Genomic DNA, 19272 nt, shown 5'->3' with positions numbered 1-19272 from the left:
CCCAAGCCAGCCGAGAGATGTAATCCCTCCAGCGTGTCCTGGGTCTTCCCCGGGGCCTCCTCCCAGTGGGACGTGCCCGGAACACCTCTCCAGCGAGGTGTCCAGGGGGCATCCGGAAAAGATGCCCGAGCCACCTCAACTGACTCCTTTCGACGTGGAGGAGCAGCGGCTCGACTCCGAGCTCCTCCCGAGTGACCGAGCTCCTCACCCTATCTCTAAGGGAGCACCCAGCCACCCTGTGGAGGAAACTCATCTCGGCCGCTTGTACTCACGATCTCGTTCTTTCGGTCATGAGCCAAATCTCATGACCATAGGTGAGGATTGGAACGTAGATCGATCAGTAAATCGAGAGCTTTGCCCCCTACTCAGCTCTCTCTTCACCACGACGGTCCGATACAGCGACCACATCACTGCAGATGCTGCACTGATCCGTCTATCAATCTCACGCTCCATCCGTCCCTCACTCGTGAACAAGACCCCGAGATACTTAAACTCCTCCACTTGAGGCAAGGACACTCCACTGACCTGAAGAGGGCAAAGCACCTTTTTCCAGTCGAGAACCATGGCCTTGGGTTTGGAGGTGCTGATTTTCATCCCGGACGCTTCACACTCAGCTGCAAACTGCCCCAGTGCACTCTGAAGGTCCTGATTTGACGAAGCCAACAGAACCACATCGTCCGAAAACAGCAGAGACGAGATTCTGTGGTTCCCAAACCAGACCCCCTCTACACCCGGGCTGCGCCTAGAAATTCTGTCCATAAAAATAATGAACAGAACCGGTGACAAAGGGCAGCCCTGGCGGAGGCCAACGTGCACTGGAAACAGGTTTGACTTACTACTGACAATGCGAACCAAGCTCCTGCTGCTGTCGTACAGGGACCGGATAGCCCTTAGCAAAGGACCCCGGACCCCGTACTCCCGGAGCACTCCCCACAGGGTGCGCCGAGGGACACGGTCGAATGCCTTCTCCAGATCCACAAAACACATGTGGACTGGTTGGGCAAACTCCCATGAACCCTCGAGCACCCGATGGAGCGTGTAGAGCTGGTCCAGTGTGCCGCGACCAGGACGAAAACCACACTGCTCCTCCTGAATTCGAGGTTCAACCATCGGTCGAATTATCCTCTCCAGTACTGTGGAATAGACCTTACCGGGGAGGCTGAGGAGTGTGATCCCCCTATAGTTGGAACACACCCTCCGGTCCCCCTTCTTAAACAGAGGGACCACATTCATGTAACATAACATTCATGTTATTTGTATGTTTCTGTTCTTTCGGATTTGTGTGTGTGCCGAATAAATCCATTCATTCATTCATTCATTCATATTACCACCCTTACCACAAAAATGTCAGCTTCCTGTTTTATAAACACTACCCAATCTAGAGCCCATGGACCCCCACGGGCAACGCACTAGATTCATTTTAACTTTCCTGTGGTGGTGTACAGAGACAATAGCACAAAAAAAAACCCCACCTGGGTCACTGTCCAAACACTTATGGTCCAGACTGTACTAACCTCACAGTTTCTGTTTCTCGGCACCATCAGAGTTCAAGTGTCGGTTATTAACATACTTTTTTAAGGTGCATCAGCGATATCTTTGGTTTTGTGCTTTTGCTGAGTTTTATTTTAGTTTGTTGACCGCCGACTTTCGCTGTCGCACTTCTTCCATGTAACATACATTTAAAAAAAGAATATAAAAAAACGGGAAGTGAGAAGGGGTGCTGAAAGCCCCGAGCTGCTTTTAACACTTGACAGCATGATGAGAAGGGGAAGTGAAGCGCAAAGTTGAGTAAAACAGGACACAAAAAGGACACAGACGCTTTGTTCTTCCACATTGGTAAGTTTATTTTTCTTATTTATTCCTCTTCTGTCTCAAAGAGGTGATCAAACCTTTAAAGTTCTAAACAACTCAACTTTGGCTTCTTCATTTTTAGGGTTTTATACTGATTTGTATTTTGTAAATATGCTGAGGTTAGAAGTTTTACCTGTTTATTGACCGTAAAGCTCCACAATAATATAAAAAAGAGGAATATATAAATGTGAACCAGTAAAAATAACAATGAAGAAGAATGGACTGATACTGTCTGTTGTACATCAGTTGTGAAAATCGACATTTTTTATTTATTTGTTTATTTTTTTTAATGGAATAAATGTCTGTTATTGGTCTGAAGTCCTAAAGTGTGACTTTAGTTATTTCCATTTGTGGTTGTTGATTTCTTTAAGAACAACAAACAAACATCCAACCTGTGTTTTCTTGTCATTTTTAAGAACCAGAAAATTTTTCGTGAAACTGCTGATAATACAGGAAGCGTGACAGCTCGTCATCATTTCCTCGCACTGTGACATACGTACGGTAAATATGAACAGACTGCTGCCTAAAGCGTGGTGGTGGTGCGGCTCTTCAAATCGAAACAATCGAAACATATTTGTTTTATTGTTGCAGGTTCGACCGGCGACGTTCCACGATGGCTCAAGGCTGTCTCAAGTGTTTGAAGTTGACCATGTGCGCTGCCAACTTCCTTTGTTTTGTAAGTACACCTCAGAAAGATCATGTTGTTTGTTTGTTTTGTTTTGTTTGTTTTTTTTGCTTTTAATCTGCTACCTGACCTGAGTTGAACTCCTGGTCAAAAGGAATTGGACAAAATACGAAAATGCCAACAAAAAAAGTAAATAAGTACAATAATAATAAATAATTAATAAAATAAAAAATATTAATAAAATAACAAATAAAAATCTTAAAGAATGAAGTCAGGAAAAAGATGAAAATAGAAAGCATCCTTTTTTAAGGACAAAATCTTGGTAAGTTTAAACACATTGGCATATCCTTGTTTTTATTAAAATGCTATTATTTTTTTGTTGTAATCAAGAGTGTTTCAGATCATTTTCGAGTGCCATTTGTTTCACTTTCACTAAATATGATTTATTATGGTTGTTGTTAATAATAATAATAATAATAATTTTGACTTTTGCAACCAGTGAGATGGAAACATGAAATTTTCCAAGTCACTGAACATGTCTTGGACTTCATTTACATTAGTCATGAATGCAAACAGTACTGGAAATAACAAGGAGACGAGTGAGGGAAGCCACCAAGACACATGTTATTCTAAAGAAGTTATAGCTCCATTTTTGTCTGTTGCGTCACAAATTACAGCTTCGTGATAAAGCAGAACAGACTATGATTTTAATGCAGGAAAATATGCAGATTAAATATAGTCTTCAGTCTCCCATGTGGATTTTCAAGTCTTCATTTTAAGAAAATATTTCGCTGTGTCATGCCACCATTAATCTGTGTGATTGGTGATCCAGTATATCAATCAATCAATCAATCAATTTTTTTTTATATAGCGCCAAATCACAACAAACAGTTGCCCCAAGGCGCTTTATATTGTAAGGCAAGGCCATACAATAATTATGTAAAACCCCAACGGTCAAAACGACCCCCTGTGAGCAAGCACTTGGCTACAGTGGGAAGGAAAAACTCCCTTTTAACAGGAAGAAACCTCCAGCAGAACCAGGCTCAGGGAGGGGCAGTCTTCTGCTGGGACTGGTTGGGGCTGAGGGAGAGAACCAGGAAAAAGACATGCTGTGGAGGGGAGCAGAGATCGATCACTAATGATTAAATGCAGAGTGGTGCATACAGAGCAAAAAGAGAAAGAAACAGTGCATCATGGGAACCCCCCAGCAGTCTACGTCTATAGCAGCATAACTAAGGGATGGTTCAGGGTCACCCGATCCAGCCCTAACTATAAGCTTTAGCAAAAAGGAAAGTTTTAAGCCTAATCTTAAAAGTAGAGAGGGTGTCTGTCTCCCTGATCTGAATTGGGAGCTGGTTCCACAGGAGAGGAGCCTGAAAGCTGAAGGCTCTGCCTCCCATTCTACTCTTACAAACCCTAGGAACTACAAGTAAGCCTGCAGTCTGAGAGCGAAGCGCTCTATTGGGGTGATATGGTACTACGAGGTCCCTAAGATAAGATGGGACCTGATTATTCAAAACCTTATAAGTAAGAAGAAGAATTTTAAATTCTATTCTAGAATTAACAGGAAGCCAATGAAGAGAGGCCAATATGGGTGAGATATGCTCTCTCCTTCTAGTCCCCGTCAGTACTCTAGCTGCAGCATTTTGAATTAACTGAAGGCTTTTTAGGGAACTTTTAGGACAACCTGATAATAATGAATTACAATAGTCCAGCCTAGAGGAAATAAATGCATGAATTAGTTTTTCAGCATCACTCTGAGACAAGACCTTTCTGATTTTAGAGATATTGCGCAAATGCAAAAAAGCAGTCCTACATATTTGTTTAATATGCGCTTTGAATGACATATCCTGATCAAAAATGACTCCAAGATTTCTCACAGTATTACTAGAGGCCAGGGTAATGCCATCCAGAGTAAGGATCTGGTTAGACACCATGTTTCTAAGATTTGTGGGGCCAAGTACAATAACTTCAGTTTTATCTGAGTTTAAAAGCAGGAAATTAGAGGTCATCCATGTCTTTATGTCTGTAAGACAATCCTGCAGTTTAGCTAATTGGTGTGTGTCCTCTGGCTTCATGGATAGATAAAGCTGGGTATCATCTGCGTAACAATGAAAATTTAAGCAATACCCTCTAATAATACTACCTAAGGGAAGCATGTATAAAGTGAATAAAATTGGTCCTAGCACAGAACCTTGTGGAACTCCATAATTAACCCTAGTCTGTGAAGAAGATTCCCCATGTACATGAACAAATTGTAATCTATTAGACAAATATGATTCAAACCACCGCAGCGCAGTGCCTTTAATACCTATGGCATGCTCTAATCTCTGTAATAAAATTTTATGGTCAACAGTATCAAAAGCAGCACTGAGGTCTAACAGAACAAGCACAGAGATGAGTCCACTGTCCGAGGCCATAAGAAGATCATTTGTAACCTTCACTAATGCTGTTTCTGTACTATGATGAATTCTAAAACCTATGCAAAATTAGCACAAAGTATGGCTTTTTTTCAGTCACATCCACAGAATCCTACGGTGCATCCGGAAAGTATTCACAGCACTCCATTTATTCCACATTTTGTTATGTTACAGACATATTCCAAAATGATTAAAATATTTTTTTACTCAAAATTCTACACACAATACCCCATAATAACAATGTGAAAAAGATTGAGATTCTTGCAAATTTATTAAAAATAAAAAAAGAGAAATCACATGTACATAAGTATTCACAGCCTTTGTCATTAAGCTCAAAATTGATCTCAGGTGCATCCTGTTTCCACTGATCATACTTGAGATGTTTCTACAGCTTAATTGGAGTCCACCTGGGGTAAATTCAGTTGACTGGACATGATTTGGTAAGGCACACACCTGTCTACATGTAAGATCAAAGGGATTGTCTGTAGACCTCCAAGACAGGATTGTCTCGAGGCACAAATCTGGGGAAGGGTACAGAAACATTTCCGCTGCTTTGAAGGTCCCAATGAGCATGGCACCCTCCAACATCCATAAATGGAAGAAGTTTGGATCCACCAGAACTCTTCCGAGAACTGGCCGCCCATCTTAACTGAGTGATTGTGGGAGAAGGGCCTTAAACAGGGAGGTGACCAATAACCCGATGGTCACTCTGTCAGAGTTCCAGCATTCCTCTGTGGAGAGAGGAGAACCTTCCAGAAGGACAACCATCTCTACAACAATCCACCAATCAGGCCTGTATGGTAGAGTGACCAGACAGAAGCCACTCCTTAGTTAAACACACATGGCAGCCTGCCTGGAGTTTCCAAAAGGCACCTAAAGGACTCTCAGACCATGAGAAACAAAATTCTGTGGTGTGATGAGACAAAGATTGAACTCTTTGGCGTGAATGCCACGTTTCATGTTTGGAGGAAACCAGGCACCATACCTACAGTGAAGCATGGTGGTGGCAGCATCCTGGATGAAAACCTGCTCCAGAGCACTCTTAACCACAGACTGGGGCGGTGGTTTATCTTTCAGCAGGAGAATGACCCTAAGCACACAGCCAAGCTATCAAACTTGAGAGATGCTGCAAAGAGGAATGGGCAAAACTGCCCACAGATAGGTGCACCAAGCTTGTGGCATCATATTCAAGAAGACCTGTGGCTGTAATTGCTGCCAAAGGTGCATCAACAAAGTATTGAGCAAAGGGTGTAAATACTTATGGATACGTGATTTCTTGGTTTGTTTCTATTACTATTATTTTTAATAAATTTGCAAAACTAAAAAAATCATGTTGTCATTAAGGGGTGTTGTGAGTAGAATTTTAAGGGGAAATAAAATGTGGAAAAAAGAAGCGCTGTGAATACTTTCCATCCAGATGCATTGTACATTTCCTTTACAGTTTTCAGGGGATTCTTGGTGGCTTCCCTCACTTGTCTCCTTGCACACTTAACATTTGAGGACTGCTTCCTCCAGATATATTTGCTATATAGTACTGTTACGGTACAGTTCCTATTTCGTAATGATGTTTCAAGCTCAGTGACTTGGACATCTTTGTGAGAGTGTAACACCTGCGCCTAACATGTTTGACACCAGTTCATGCAAATTATTATTGTGATTCAGTGATAGCATCATATATACTTCTGTGTGGCTTTGACATTTGGTTGCTTCTCTCCAAAATGAAACCACTTTATAAAAGTCATATACAACTTCATATTCATGGTTAATAGTAACCACAGGTGTTTCTTTTACCATATCCTCAAAAGCCATTCTTAATATCAATATTGGCCCAAAATGTTGACCTTGAGCTGTGACTTTGACTTTTTATCCTCCTTTTTCCACAAAGTCAAATCACTTTGTCCTTGAATGACTCTCAAGCAAAAATTTTGTCCAAAGCTTAGGTCATACAAGTGCGTACATAATAACTGCCTTTGAACCCAGCAACATGTTTATCCTTGACGGGTGAGCAAAACAAATGGCTAAAGGAAGGAAGAGGTATCGTGTTAGGGAGTTCTAATTTGAGGATTATATGAATGAGCAAATGATCGTAGCTTTAGCTGTCTGTGAGTTATGGCTCTGTACTTGTTCTCTTGTCAGATCTGCGGTGTGGTACTGCTGAGCTTGGGCATTTACGCAATGGTCAACTTCAAATTTCATTCGCTTCTGCCTAGCTTGGCCAGCTTCAACATAGCCAACGTGTTGCTGATCAGTGGAATCATCATCACCTGCGTATCCTTCCTGGGCTTCCTGGGTGCTCTGAAGGAGAACCGCTGTCTACTGTTGACGGTACAACACACAAGGCGCAACTCAAATGAACACCCCACTGCTTCATTACAGACTGCTTCAGTGAAGCCATCCTACCGACGCTACTGTTGGAGCAGCCACTCACATATATGAGGTCTGTTAAAAAAGTATCCGACCTTATTATTTTTTTAAAAAACCATATGGATTTGAATCACGTGTGATTGCATCAGACAAGCTTGAACCCTCGTGCGCATGCGTGAGTTTTTTCATGCCTGTCGGTTGCGTCATTCGCCTGTGAGCAGGCTTTGAGTGAGCAGTGGTCCACCCCTCTCGTCTATTTTTTATTGCGAATAAATGTCTGAACGATTTGGAGCTTTGCTTTGCTTTGTGCAGCCGCTCGGTGCAAAGAAACGCCGTGATGAAGCCTCACAGGACATGTCTCTCAGGAGTTGTGGGCCGTCCTTAAAGCGGCAGTAACACTCCGTAATCTGTTTAATCCCCATAAAATCGTCCCTGAAAGCCATATTAATTTATCGAATGGTGTCCACCTGGAGGTCTCTCACAGTTTCTGGAAAAAAATTGATGCAGCAAAGCTCCAAATCGTTCAGACATTTATTCGCAATAAAAAATAGACGAGAGGGGTAGACCACACCTCACTCAAAGCCTGCTCATAGGCGAATGACGCAACCGACAGACATGAAAAAACTCACGCATGCGGACGAGGGTTCAAGCTTGTCTGACGCAATCACACATGATTCAAATCCATATGGTTTTTTTAAAAAATAATAAGGTCGGATACTTTTCTAATAGACCTCGTGTATTGTTTTCTCACAGAAAGCTACGGAACCCGGGAGAGGTCACTTAAAGTGATATTTTTTTTTCTGGCCATGATCATTTGAGCACAAGTTTTCCTTTAATTGAGCCCACGAATTAATAAAACGTGCTCTCAAATTAATAAAACGTGCGCACGTTTTCCTGGCCATGATAATTCGTGTGCACGTTTTAATGGCAGTGATAATTTGTGCGCATGTTTTCCCTTTCCTTTAATTGAGCCCTCGAATTAATAAAACGTGCGCACGTTTTCTTTTAATTGAGACCTTGAATTAATAAAATGTGCGCACGTTTTCCTTTCATTCAAAATGAACTTCATAATATAACCCAAATTGTCATCCTCACAACGGGGAGACGCTTCGCCCTCAGCATCCTTTTTAATGTGCTTAAACTCCAGATGATGTCATGCTGGGCAGCTGGAGTTCTCTATATGTCCTTGTGTGCCCAAACCATGATGATATACCCTGACCAGTTCCATTTCTAATGGGGAAATGTATCACACTGTCTCCTGGTTTGTTGACTAATAGCCAACATTTATGTGTCACGACAATATTGAATGCACATTTGTGCACACAATGTAATAAAACGTGCGGACAATATAATAAAATGGGCGCACAATATAATAAATCGTGCGCACGTTATCCACACATGCAAAACATTTTGTGATGACACTTCCAGGGCTCCGTAGAAAGCAATGTTTTAAACTTTCTTTTACCTAGAGTGTGAAGTTGCTGTCTTAACACAACCCAGTCTCGCGCTTTTTCGTGCTCTCGTCACGAAATGAGTTACATTTTCATCATGGGAGCATGAAATGCGGGATGACGCACGAACCGTTTACCAATTAATTTCCTTTAAGTGATGCCATCTCGAAAATGGAAGGATATTGGGTTGTTTTAACACGTTATCTTTAAAAGTACGTGAACTGCAGCAGCGGATTTGCTAAACTTATGTTAGCAAGAAAAGATTAATCCAGTATAATCCCTTAACTCTACTCCTCCGTTTTGCATGTATTTGCGTAGGGTAAGGTGTCCCGTTTCTTTTGTCGATGGAGGGATAGTGTCAGTCTACCCCTCCAAACACCGCTCCAAAGGGAGTGTTTTCAGATGCTGACCCCAAACAATGGGGTAGACACCATTAAGGAAGAAAGATGGCTGCCAGAGCGGACAAAGGAGGCCATCTTGGCAAAGAAGCATGCTGTCGCCCAATGATGATAAAACAGTTGTAATCTATGGTAAAAGTAACACTGCAGATTACTGTGAGCAGTAGAGAAAAGTTGAAACACTTATTCAAACAATCTTGGTGTTGGATGAATGTAAAAAAAATTAATTTAACTGGTGCAGACCAGGTGTACTCTTTTGTAAAAGTACGTGAAAGCAGGCAAGGGGACACACAACATGCAGGCAACACGCAGTAATCAGGACCGACTGTTCTCTGAGTAGCCTCCTGATCCTCCTTTGCAGCATGAAGCACATTAAAATCATGTCATGCTCTTCTTTAGACAACAGTTTGGAGATATTAACGTGGACATTTTAGCTTTTTGGAAAGGTGTGGGATAAACACAGAAATAGCATTTTGCACATACAGCGGTTCATGCACACACAATGGTCGCATAATGGGAATGGTACGTACTCTGGTGTTTTCAGCAACATTCAGTTACCCTCTTGTGCAATATAAGATAGTAAGCAATTTTGCCCATTGCCAAGTGGGCCTGATTTCTTCGATTTTGAAACTGAAATGAAAATTGGGCCAAAATTGGAAATGGGAGACGTCCTTCGTTTAATTTCCATCCAAAGGAATTATTTGATTTCATAATATGCATGTCAGGAGTTAAAAAACAGTTGAACATCTTACATATAACATCGGCTCCTTTCATGAAGACTGAAATGAAATTCAAGAATTAAACAAGAGCAATCAGAGATTTCTGATGTCCACCAATCCGGATCCGGCTCACCTCCAAAATTCAGTGGAGTCTTTAATGCCCTAATATCTATCTGTGATGCAAATTTGGTGAGAATCTGTGAAGTAGTTGAGATGTAATCCTTCAAAGCCTATATACAGTGAAATCTTGATCCAGAATCGAGTAGTTTTGACGTAATCCTGCTAACATTAATCCTTCAAAGCCTATGTAAAGTGAAACTTGATCCAGAATCCGGGTCCGGATCAGGATCACATACGAAATTTAATGGAATCTTCCATGGCCTATTATCTATCTGTGGTGAAACTTTCGTCAAAATCCATGCAGTAATTTTGACGTAATCTGCTAACGCATAGACAGACAGACAGATAAATAAATACATGCAGATGATTTTATTACGTCCTTGCCGAACGTAATAATATTCTGCACTTCTTTAATCCCTGATCAATGTGACAGACATTTCTGTGCAAGACTAATCCTGGCTATTGGATTTTGATGTAAGTGTCCTCATCAGCTATTGGTGGTGTATCAAAGGCAGTTCCATTTCATAGGTGCAGAGACAAGAATAAATATCTTTATTTAGGATATCTTGACTAGACACTTTATGGACACAAAAACAGCGCAAAGGCCCAGTCACACGGCACTTAACGAAGGGCAACGAAGACCTAATGAAACAAGAAATCTGGACTTTCATTGACTTTTGTAGGCATTGTTTACCCTTCGCTCAGCTTCGTTCCTGCAGCGGTCGCTTCGTCAGGATTTTTAAACTGTCAGAAAATTTGAACAAAGGGCAACGAAAACCTCAATTCATCTATATTTCATTTTACTGACATTCTTGATGGTTTCTTATCGTTTGCTTAGTTTTTGTAACGTTAGCCTTTCGTTTGACTTTGTTCAACCAGCTGAATGTTATCACACAGTACAAAAGCCGGGTTTTGAGCTGCAGCTCCTGCGCAGCGGCGCTGGTGTGTGTGTGTGTGCATGTGTGTGTGTGTGTGTGGTGGGGCTTCTGCCGCTGCATGCGATGTGGCAAGAGCTGCCAGTCATACCATGGTGCTGGCCGGCCAGGAAGAATTTGTCAGCCTCTCCGCCAGCGCACAGCAACACGTAATCGTGGTGTTGGCCAGTGCTGCGCACAAGAGGAGAGAGTTGCTGCACAAAAAGTCCGGCCGGAGCTGCAGCATTCTGTCCATGAGTTCTGAAGGGCTTGCTGTCCTCCAGTGTCTGCAGACAAAACAGCATGCTGCCCCTTTCAGCATCTGACAGTTCAAAAGTTTTGAAGAAATGATCCTTGATCACTGCGTATTGTACGACTTTGATCCGTGCACTTGCACACACGTTGTCCTGATGATGCCACCTGCTGTGTTCCCAGCTGGACACTGTGCTTTGTTCCACCTGCAGCCATGTGCTCTGCGCTGGATTTTGCATATATAAAATATTTATTTTGTGGTGGATTAATAATTTTCTCTGTAAGTTTTCTGCTGAAAATGGCTTTAATCTTCCTGAATCACAGAGGAGCGCACACGCTCGGGGATGAGCTGGAGAAAACATTTGGAGCCGTCTAAACGGGTAATTATTTGTCATGTTTACATTGTCATGGCTTGGTAAAACAGTTGCATGTTCTTTACTTCTTGTGTGCAGTTGTAAAAGTATGTTTATGAGAGATTTAACATCTCATTATAAGTAGTTTAGAGAAGCGTGACTTTGAGCCATCAAAGAGAGAGACAGATGCTGTCTTTCTCTCTCTGTCTCATATGTGCGCATTTCGGTTGAGCCATCAAAGAGAGAGACAGATGCTGTCTCTCTCTCTCTGTCTCATATGTGCGCATTTCGGGTGTACGGACAACGTCTCTCTCTTTCTCTTTCTCTCTCCCTCCGTCTCATACTGCAAAGCGGTTTGTTTCTTTACGACAAGTTTTATAAGTCCAGGGACACTGATCTGTGTGTTATAGATACAAATCAGTTTCCTCAGATCCACTGAACTTACCCCTTAAAACTTGTTCCTGCCACGGTGCTGTGATGCGGTCCACATCTGTCCCAGATCCGTGCCAGATATGGTCTGTCAACGGTTGGTCCTGTTCAGATCTGGTCCGGATCTGTTCCAGAACTGTAAAGCGGAGCCGTGCCGGATCTGGGCCAGGGTGCAAAAACTGTCTGGACCAGATTTGTTTTCAGGATTGGTACCACATGTTGGACTACATCCGGCCCAGATCTATTTGCTGTCTGGGTAGCCTAAAGGTTTTGACACCATTCCCAAACATATTCCTTTGATTTCAACCCACATTCTCACCGCAGTTACCAACTTCGTACTTGATGCTGTGGATTTTCTTCTTTGTATTATGGTCACATTATTCTAATATTTTGTAAAATTACTCATTTATTCCCAAAATTAATTTTTTTCTTTGCTGATTCGACTTCACAATCATGTCAGTGAAAATGTTTAATATTTTACACCTTTATTCACATGAATGTGTCACATGAAGCAAAAACTAGAGTTGATTGTTAAGTGGAGTTTAGCATTGTGGAATATGTGTTGACAGTTTTTCGTGCTGCTCTTTCTTCTGATGCTGGCGGAGCTGACGGCTGCCTGCTTCCTTTTGGTCAAAGACAAAGAGGTACATCACCGTGGAACACATCATCGAAGCATCCACATCCACAGACTACAAGTTGATTTTGGAGAAAAATTAACATTCAGCACATCAGACGATGAGCTTCTTAGGACTTTGTTAAAAGAAGGTTTAATAAAAAATGTTTAATAAAAATGAAGAGTAAAATAAAAAATATATGTAATTAAATAAAACAAACACTTTTATTTGTAATAAATTTATTTATTAAATCATATAAAATACATTTAAAATATCTGAATGTAATTATAATTTAATAAATTATTATAGGATCTGAGAAAAGGTTTAAAGAAGTTTGAGTCCTGATTAATCCTTTTATAAAATTAATCATTATTTTGATAAAATGGAAACAATTTTTAAAAATTCTTAGTCCACTTTAAAGGATAGAGCGATGGCTTCCAGATGTTTTTGTATGATCAGCCACCTAAACAAAGACCATCTTAGACATTGTGTCTCCAGCATGTAACTGTCATGTCTGTGATTAGATCGGTCAGTGGCTGGAGAAAGACCTCAAAGCTGGTCTGGAAAAAGGAAAAGGAAAGTTTGGAAATTCTACAGATGTGTTCAGCGAGTGGGAACTGGTTCAGAACACGGTGAATACAGCATGGATCATCTCAACACTGAGACAGTTCACATACTGAATGCACTGTTTGTGAAATCTGATTTTTCTCATTGGTCCTTTACAGTTTCAGTGCTGCGGAGTCCATAATGCATCTGACTGGGGAGACAAAATAGTAACAGCCTGTCCTACAAGTACACCCTTATCCAAACAGAAGGTGAACAGTCTGACTGCACAGATTTACTGTATCTCATTGTCTATATTTCTTAGTGATTGATGGTCTTTATTAACAACTGAAGCTTTTGGTGAAATTCTATTGTTCCTGTGTTAATGGTAAATGTCCATCAGGTGGAGGTATTGCTCCATTTCAAGAATCTTGGGATGTGATGATGACCAACCTGTTGCTTATATTAGTAGATAATGCTTATATTTAGGCCTTTGAAAAATACAGGGAATGCATTGCATAGAAATGGTTGCACAAGGTTTTAAAGTCTGCAGCGGAGGATGCGTTCTTCAATTCCTAGCCAGACAGGAAGGACAAGGTCCTTCATCTCCAAGTTGCTGTTGGTCCACTGTGCTGGCAAGCACTCCAATATCAGTGTGTGAGTGAATGTGAGGCATTGTTAAGAGCTTTGAACGCCTGCATCAGATGGAAAAGCGATACACAAATGCAGTTCAATAAGCTCCATTGCAGTAGTGTATAGAGCCAAAACTAGAAAAATGATCAATGTGCCAAACATTATGGAGATGCCTGTATGTACTCAAGTAATTGGTCTAATTAGCTAATCATACTGGAATTTGAGTAAAGTTTGTCCATTTGTATGGTTACTCCTTAGAGGTCCTTCGGCTGTTTTCCACCAAACCTTGTATGCGGTTGAAGGTTGACCCCAGAATTGCCCTTAAAGGGTTTGTTTTGGGAAAGGATAGAATTTAAATTTTTCTCTCAGATTTGCACCAAAGTTGGTGCACATATATAGGGGGATTCTGGAATTGCCCGGGGAAGGTAAAATTTCATAGAGGTCAATCAACGAGGTACTGTGGTCGATTTCTACCGAACTTGGTATGTGGATCAAAGTCGACCCTCGGTTTGCCTTTAAAGGGTTCATTTCAGCAAGTTAGGGTCTAATAGTTTGATTTGCAATAGAATTTGGACGAAACTTGCCCTGGCACAGTGAGCTAAAGGTCAATCATTGACATGAGGGTCACGGTTATTGGTGTCAAAGTTCAGATTTCCACCAGGCAATGAATTGTGTTGAACCTGTAGGAGGAAATTCTATTCTAAACAGGGTGATTACATCCTTATAGATGTACCTAACTGACCTATGTGCCAAAGCACTCTGTGTCTTCACGGAACTATTGCGTGGTATTGTCAAATAACAATAGTAATGATATGTATTTAATATTATATGAGCAAAGTGCCGTGCAGCGCCGCGAAGTTGCTCAATGGTAGACGAAGGCACAAACCGGAAATGGCACAAAACAATCCAGAAATGGCACACAAACTCTGCCCATGGAAGAGGAAGCCACAAACTGGACAAGATTGTTGTAAAAAGCCACAAACCGATGGTAGGTTCTGCAACAATTATTCAATTTATTGTTTGATGATATGTACACAGATAGTGAAGAGCTTCACTCATTAATGTCAGTGACATCTAACATGATATCTGTGAATTAACAAGTGTTCCAATGCTTTTGTAGGACACTGTATCCTAACCTTATGATTAGTGCAAAATGTGTGTGGTATTATTACTGTTTTTACCTCCGCCAAGGAGGTTATGTTTTCGTTCACATTTGTTTGTTTGTCTGTCAGCAGGATAACTCAAAAGGTTTTGAACGGATTTTGATGAAATTTTGTGGAATGGTTGGAAATGACAAGAGAAACAAGTGATTAAATTTTAGTGGTAATCCGGATCATGATCCGGATCCCGATGCTAACGCGTTAGCATGTCTATGGCATTTTCAATGTTAAAAGTTAGCATTAAGCAGTTGCAGCTGTCATCACGTTCGGGTGCATTTGTTTTCAAATTGTAATATTTCTTAAATTTATTTTTGTTGAAATATTGTGGAGTGGTTGGAAAGGACAAGAGGAACAAGTGATTAAATTTTAGTGGTGATCCGGATCACGATCCGGATCCCGATGCCAACGCGTTACCATGTCTATGGCATTTTCAATGTTAAAAGTTAGCATTAAGCAATTGCAGCTGTCATCATGTTTGGGTGCATTTGTTTTCAAGTTGTAAAATTTCTTAAATTTATTTTTGTTTATATATTAATAATCTAATGATTATTATACACAATTTTAGAGAAAGAGACTAAATGAAATAGATCACTGTGCCAAGGAGGGGAATCTCTTTAGGGTCAGTGACCCTATGGCCTTGTTTAGAGAAGTGTTTCATAAATGCAGTTTATGAATAAATGCATAATTTGCAGTTTAGTTGAATAATACATTGAATTTTGTCTCTTATTTGTTTTTGTCTATAAGCACATGCAATATCAATATCAGTGCTCAGATGACAGTAGCTTCTGGGAAAGGTGCAAGTTGCAATAAACTGTGATGCCAAGCGCAAAGGATACATGCTATCCAGTCACAGCAGATGAAACCTTTTTTTACTACTGAGTAAACATCATTGTTAGACTTTTTTAGGTTCAATGATTCCACGGCGTGTAAATGTTATGGCATCAGTGACCCCATGGCCTTGGCGGAGGTTTGCACTCTCTGCATGCTAGTGTTTAAGAATGTTTAATTTTCACTGTTGCTGCACTTTGTGTGAAGTCATAGTCATATTGTATATGATATTGATATGACAATATTGCTATATGTTAATTTGGCCATATTGTACAGCCCTACTGTCAACTAGCTGGAAAATTTAACAACGCTAATATTAATTTGCATCTACATTAAAAAAATGCTTAAAGTGGCAGGGGGTTAAAAGTGCTGTAAGTTGGGCGGTCTGGGGGTTGGAGCTCCCCAGAAGCTGAAAGGCAAAAAAAGAAAAATATTTAAAAGGCGGGGGATCTGGGGAGGCATGGACCTAAATGACATGAGATGCTGAAGAGCTTCGCTCATTTATGTCCGCGACATATACAGTACATATTAATACATATGGCTGTACCGATCCCTGGCGTCTTTGACTCTTTAATCTGTCTTTTTCAACATTCCACAGACTGTAGAAACCATATTTAACTGTAACCGGATTGTGTTTGTTTGCAGGGTTGTTTGGATAAGTTGAGGATCTGGTTTGAAGACAATTTCCTGACCATCGGCATCTCCATCATCATTCTCTGTATTATCGAGGTAAAACTTCCTGTAAAACATTTCAAGATAGTTTAATTTGGAAATAAAATTTCACCTCGTGCCTTCAAACTGCAAGTTAAGTCAACTTGAAGAATATCTTGTTTGTTTTTACCACAGTGTCTAGATTTTAGTTGGGATTCTGATTCATACTGTGTGTGTGTGTGTGTGTGTGTGTGTGTGTGTATGTATATATATATATATATATATATTTTTTTTTTATTTTTTTTTTTTTAAGGCAGTTATCTCATCAGTCTCTGAGCTGAGTGCTAGTCACAAGAGATGTTCAATGTTTTGATGTTGTCATGGCAGCAGATGGGGGGGCACTGACTCAGGGTGTTTTTTTTTTTTACTTTGATGAAAAATGCTTTTGTGACATCTCCTGTTTTTTTTTTTCGGCATATGTTATTAAAGCTGCTTAAATTTAGATGTGAATGTATGTGGATTAAAGAGCACACCCGTATACTTTGCATTTCTTTAGATCCTGACCCCACATTTCATTATGGGCCTTTGATCTTGATTTCTTTGATTCTGGTGGTCTCGTATGCCATCATGGTACTCATTACCTTTTGATTCAGATCCTACATCTAATTGGACCTGCTCGTTAGTTCAGTGATCAAGAACAAAGGTCAAGATCTGCCCCTTGGTCCAGATTTCTTTGACTGTGATTAAATGATCAAAGCAAGGTAGGCAAATGGAAAAAAAAAACATGACATCACTCATGCGAGGTGAGAAGACTGAAGCAGTGAGGTGGCTCAGTGGTTAGCAATCTTGCCTCACAGCAAGACAGTCTGTTCTTCAATTCCACCCAGTTCCTTTCTGTGTGGAATTTGCATATGTTTCTCTTCACCATCAAAAGCATGCTCTAAATCTGGAGTTGGTCCCCAGGTGCTGGACCATGGCTGTCCATTGCTCCAAATAGTTGGATTGTCTGTAATTATGACGTTTGATGATTCACTACTGTTGACTGAAAAATTCCTCACACTTATCTGTTTGTCAAAAGGTTCTGGGAATGTGTTTCGCCATGACGCTCTTCTGCCACATCAGCAGATCTGGACTCGGCTACAAGTTATAGAACTTGGCGTGAGAGTGGACACCGTTTATTGTACAGTTTTGTTCGTCAAACATCGGATCGACTGCAGAAGACCTGACAGAATGTTTCTTCCATGAGAAAATGAACATAAAATCACAAACTAAGCAATAAAATGTTAATGACGACATCGAGTTTCAGGTTGTTAAAAACGTTTCTGGAAAACACCTCATTTTGCTGTGACTAAAGCTGTAAATTGTTATGCTCTGAAATGCAGCTGATCATTATATCTTTATTTTTTTTCAGCATCTTTACATTGTATATTTTACGAAAGAAACCATTTGTGGAACTGTAACATGCCTGATTGCAGACGGTGTGACATGAATCTTAAATCTGAAACTAACCCAATAAAGTATTAATTACAGTATCATGGCAGGACTCTGCGCATCATTGTAAATTCTTCAGGTTGTCATGTGATCATTTCCTGTCACTCACAGTTTCCTGACCCGTCAGCTCTCATCGTGTTTGCAACCGCTTCCTCTTTTGACGCCGCTGAACCATCACTTAGTTTTGTACTAAAAACAGAGGGGGGGGAGGCATTACAGAAACAGTAATGGTCGAATGTGTTTTGCCGAGCCATTTTAAATCAGTTTGTCACCCCAGCCCCCCCACTCCCCAATTCAAGGGGGTACCTATGCTTGTTCCCCATTTTGAGAATATACCCCCTATCTAGGGAAAACCTTCAGACAATCACCTCCCTATCACGGGCTTTTTTCCATGATATATGCCCCCTACCTAGGGCCAAGTGGTTAATGCGCTTGGTTTCAGTTCAGAAGGCTCCGGGTTCAAATCCCACCCCTGCCACATTTCTCCATGTAATGTGGAGTTGCGTCAGGAAGGGCATCCGGCGTAAAACCTGTGCCAATTCAACATGCAGATCCACCTTGGATTTGCTGTGGTGACCCCGAGTGCAAACAAGGGAGCAGCTGAAGGGACTTACTTACCTAGGGAACGTTTGCTTTTGACCCCTCCTATCTAGGGAACATTTGCCCCCCCCCCATTTAGGGGGGAAGTAACATTGCAGTTGAGTATTCAAAACCCTGCCAAGAAAACAGCTGTCAAGAACAATTTCTGAATAAAGGACCATCTCAAAATAAAATGATGCCAAAACAGAAGAATTTGTTTCAGTTTCATCTGAAGGAAGGAAAGAGGAAGAAGGTTTTCACACTCATTTTTCACACCTTTGGTTCTTCTCTCTGCTGCTCAGAGAGGCCTCAAATTGATTCCAGAATTCCATTTTTGTTTAGTCTTTCTGATGACATTTTACATCAATTTATTTTGAGATGTAAGTAAGTAACCCGGGGTAAGTAATAGGTAAGTAAGTAAACAATAATCAATATGGATGCAAAAATTTAACTTCTCCTCTCCCATATCTGAAACCTTGTGTTGAAGTGTCACTCAGTCAGAATTCAGTACATAAAACATTCACACTTGCATCAGCTGTCAAGCTCAAAATGGAGGCAGTTTCAAATGGGGCTCTGTCTGTGGCAACCACTTTAACTGAAATTCAAAAAAACAGTGGTATAAAGGAAGTGTAAAATATCAATTAAAGGAGCAGGAGGAAAATTTCATACATGTAACCCTGGGCATGTAGCTTATACTCTTGTAGTAAAATAGAAAGGAACTCCTCCTGGGGAACTCCTATTGTCACATTGAAGCATCACCGACCAATAATCCACTGGAAAGAAAAACAGATGATGCTGGGAAAAGAATGTCAGGGACATGTCAAGAATGGGACATACCGTACCCTACTGGAGCCCCCTTGCTCCCCCAAGACACACT

The 19272-nt window shown here is 40.9% G+C and overlaps 1 protein-coding gene across 2 annotated transcripts; it reads left to right on the top strand.

The window, feature by feature from the left end:
* Window positions 1-1375: 1375 nt before the first annotated feature.
* On the top strand, window positions 1376-17857 carry LOC117511061 (leukocyte surface antigen CD53-like). Of its 2 annotated transcripts, XM_034171015.1 has the most exons (9): window positions 1376-1836; window positions 2268-2352; window positions 2443-2527; window positions 7033-7221; window positions 12466-12540; window positions 13035-13142; window positions 13236-13325; window positions 16320-16403; window positions 17404-17857. In XM_034171015.1, exons 3-9 carry the CDS (start codon window positions 2465-2467, stop codon window positions 17473-17475), a joined length of 681 nt encoding a protein of 226 aa, XP_034026906.1. In that variant the 5' UTR covers window positions 1376-1836; window positions 2268-2352; window positions 2443-2464; the 3' UTR covers window positions 17476-17857. The 2 variants fall into 2 exon arrangements, with proteins under 2 accessions (XP_034026906.1, XP_034026907.1); XM_034171016.1 differs by lacking the exon at window positions 2268-2352 and having other exon boundaries at window positions 1377-1836.
* Window positions 17858-19272: the final 1415 nt, after the last annotated feature.

The sequence above is a fragment of the Thalassophryne amazonica genome, chromosome 5, assembly GCF_902500255.1.
Source record: "Thalassophryne amazonica chromosome 5, fThaAma1.1, whole genome shotgun sequence".
In the NCBI taxonomy this organism is placed as follows: Eukaryota; Metazoa; Chordata; class Actinopteri; order Batrachoidiformes; family Batrachoididae; genus Thalassophryne; species Thalassophryne amazonica.
This window is presented reverse-complemented; position numbering and strand designations above follow the sequence as displayed.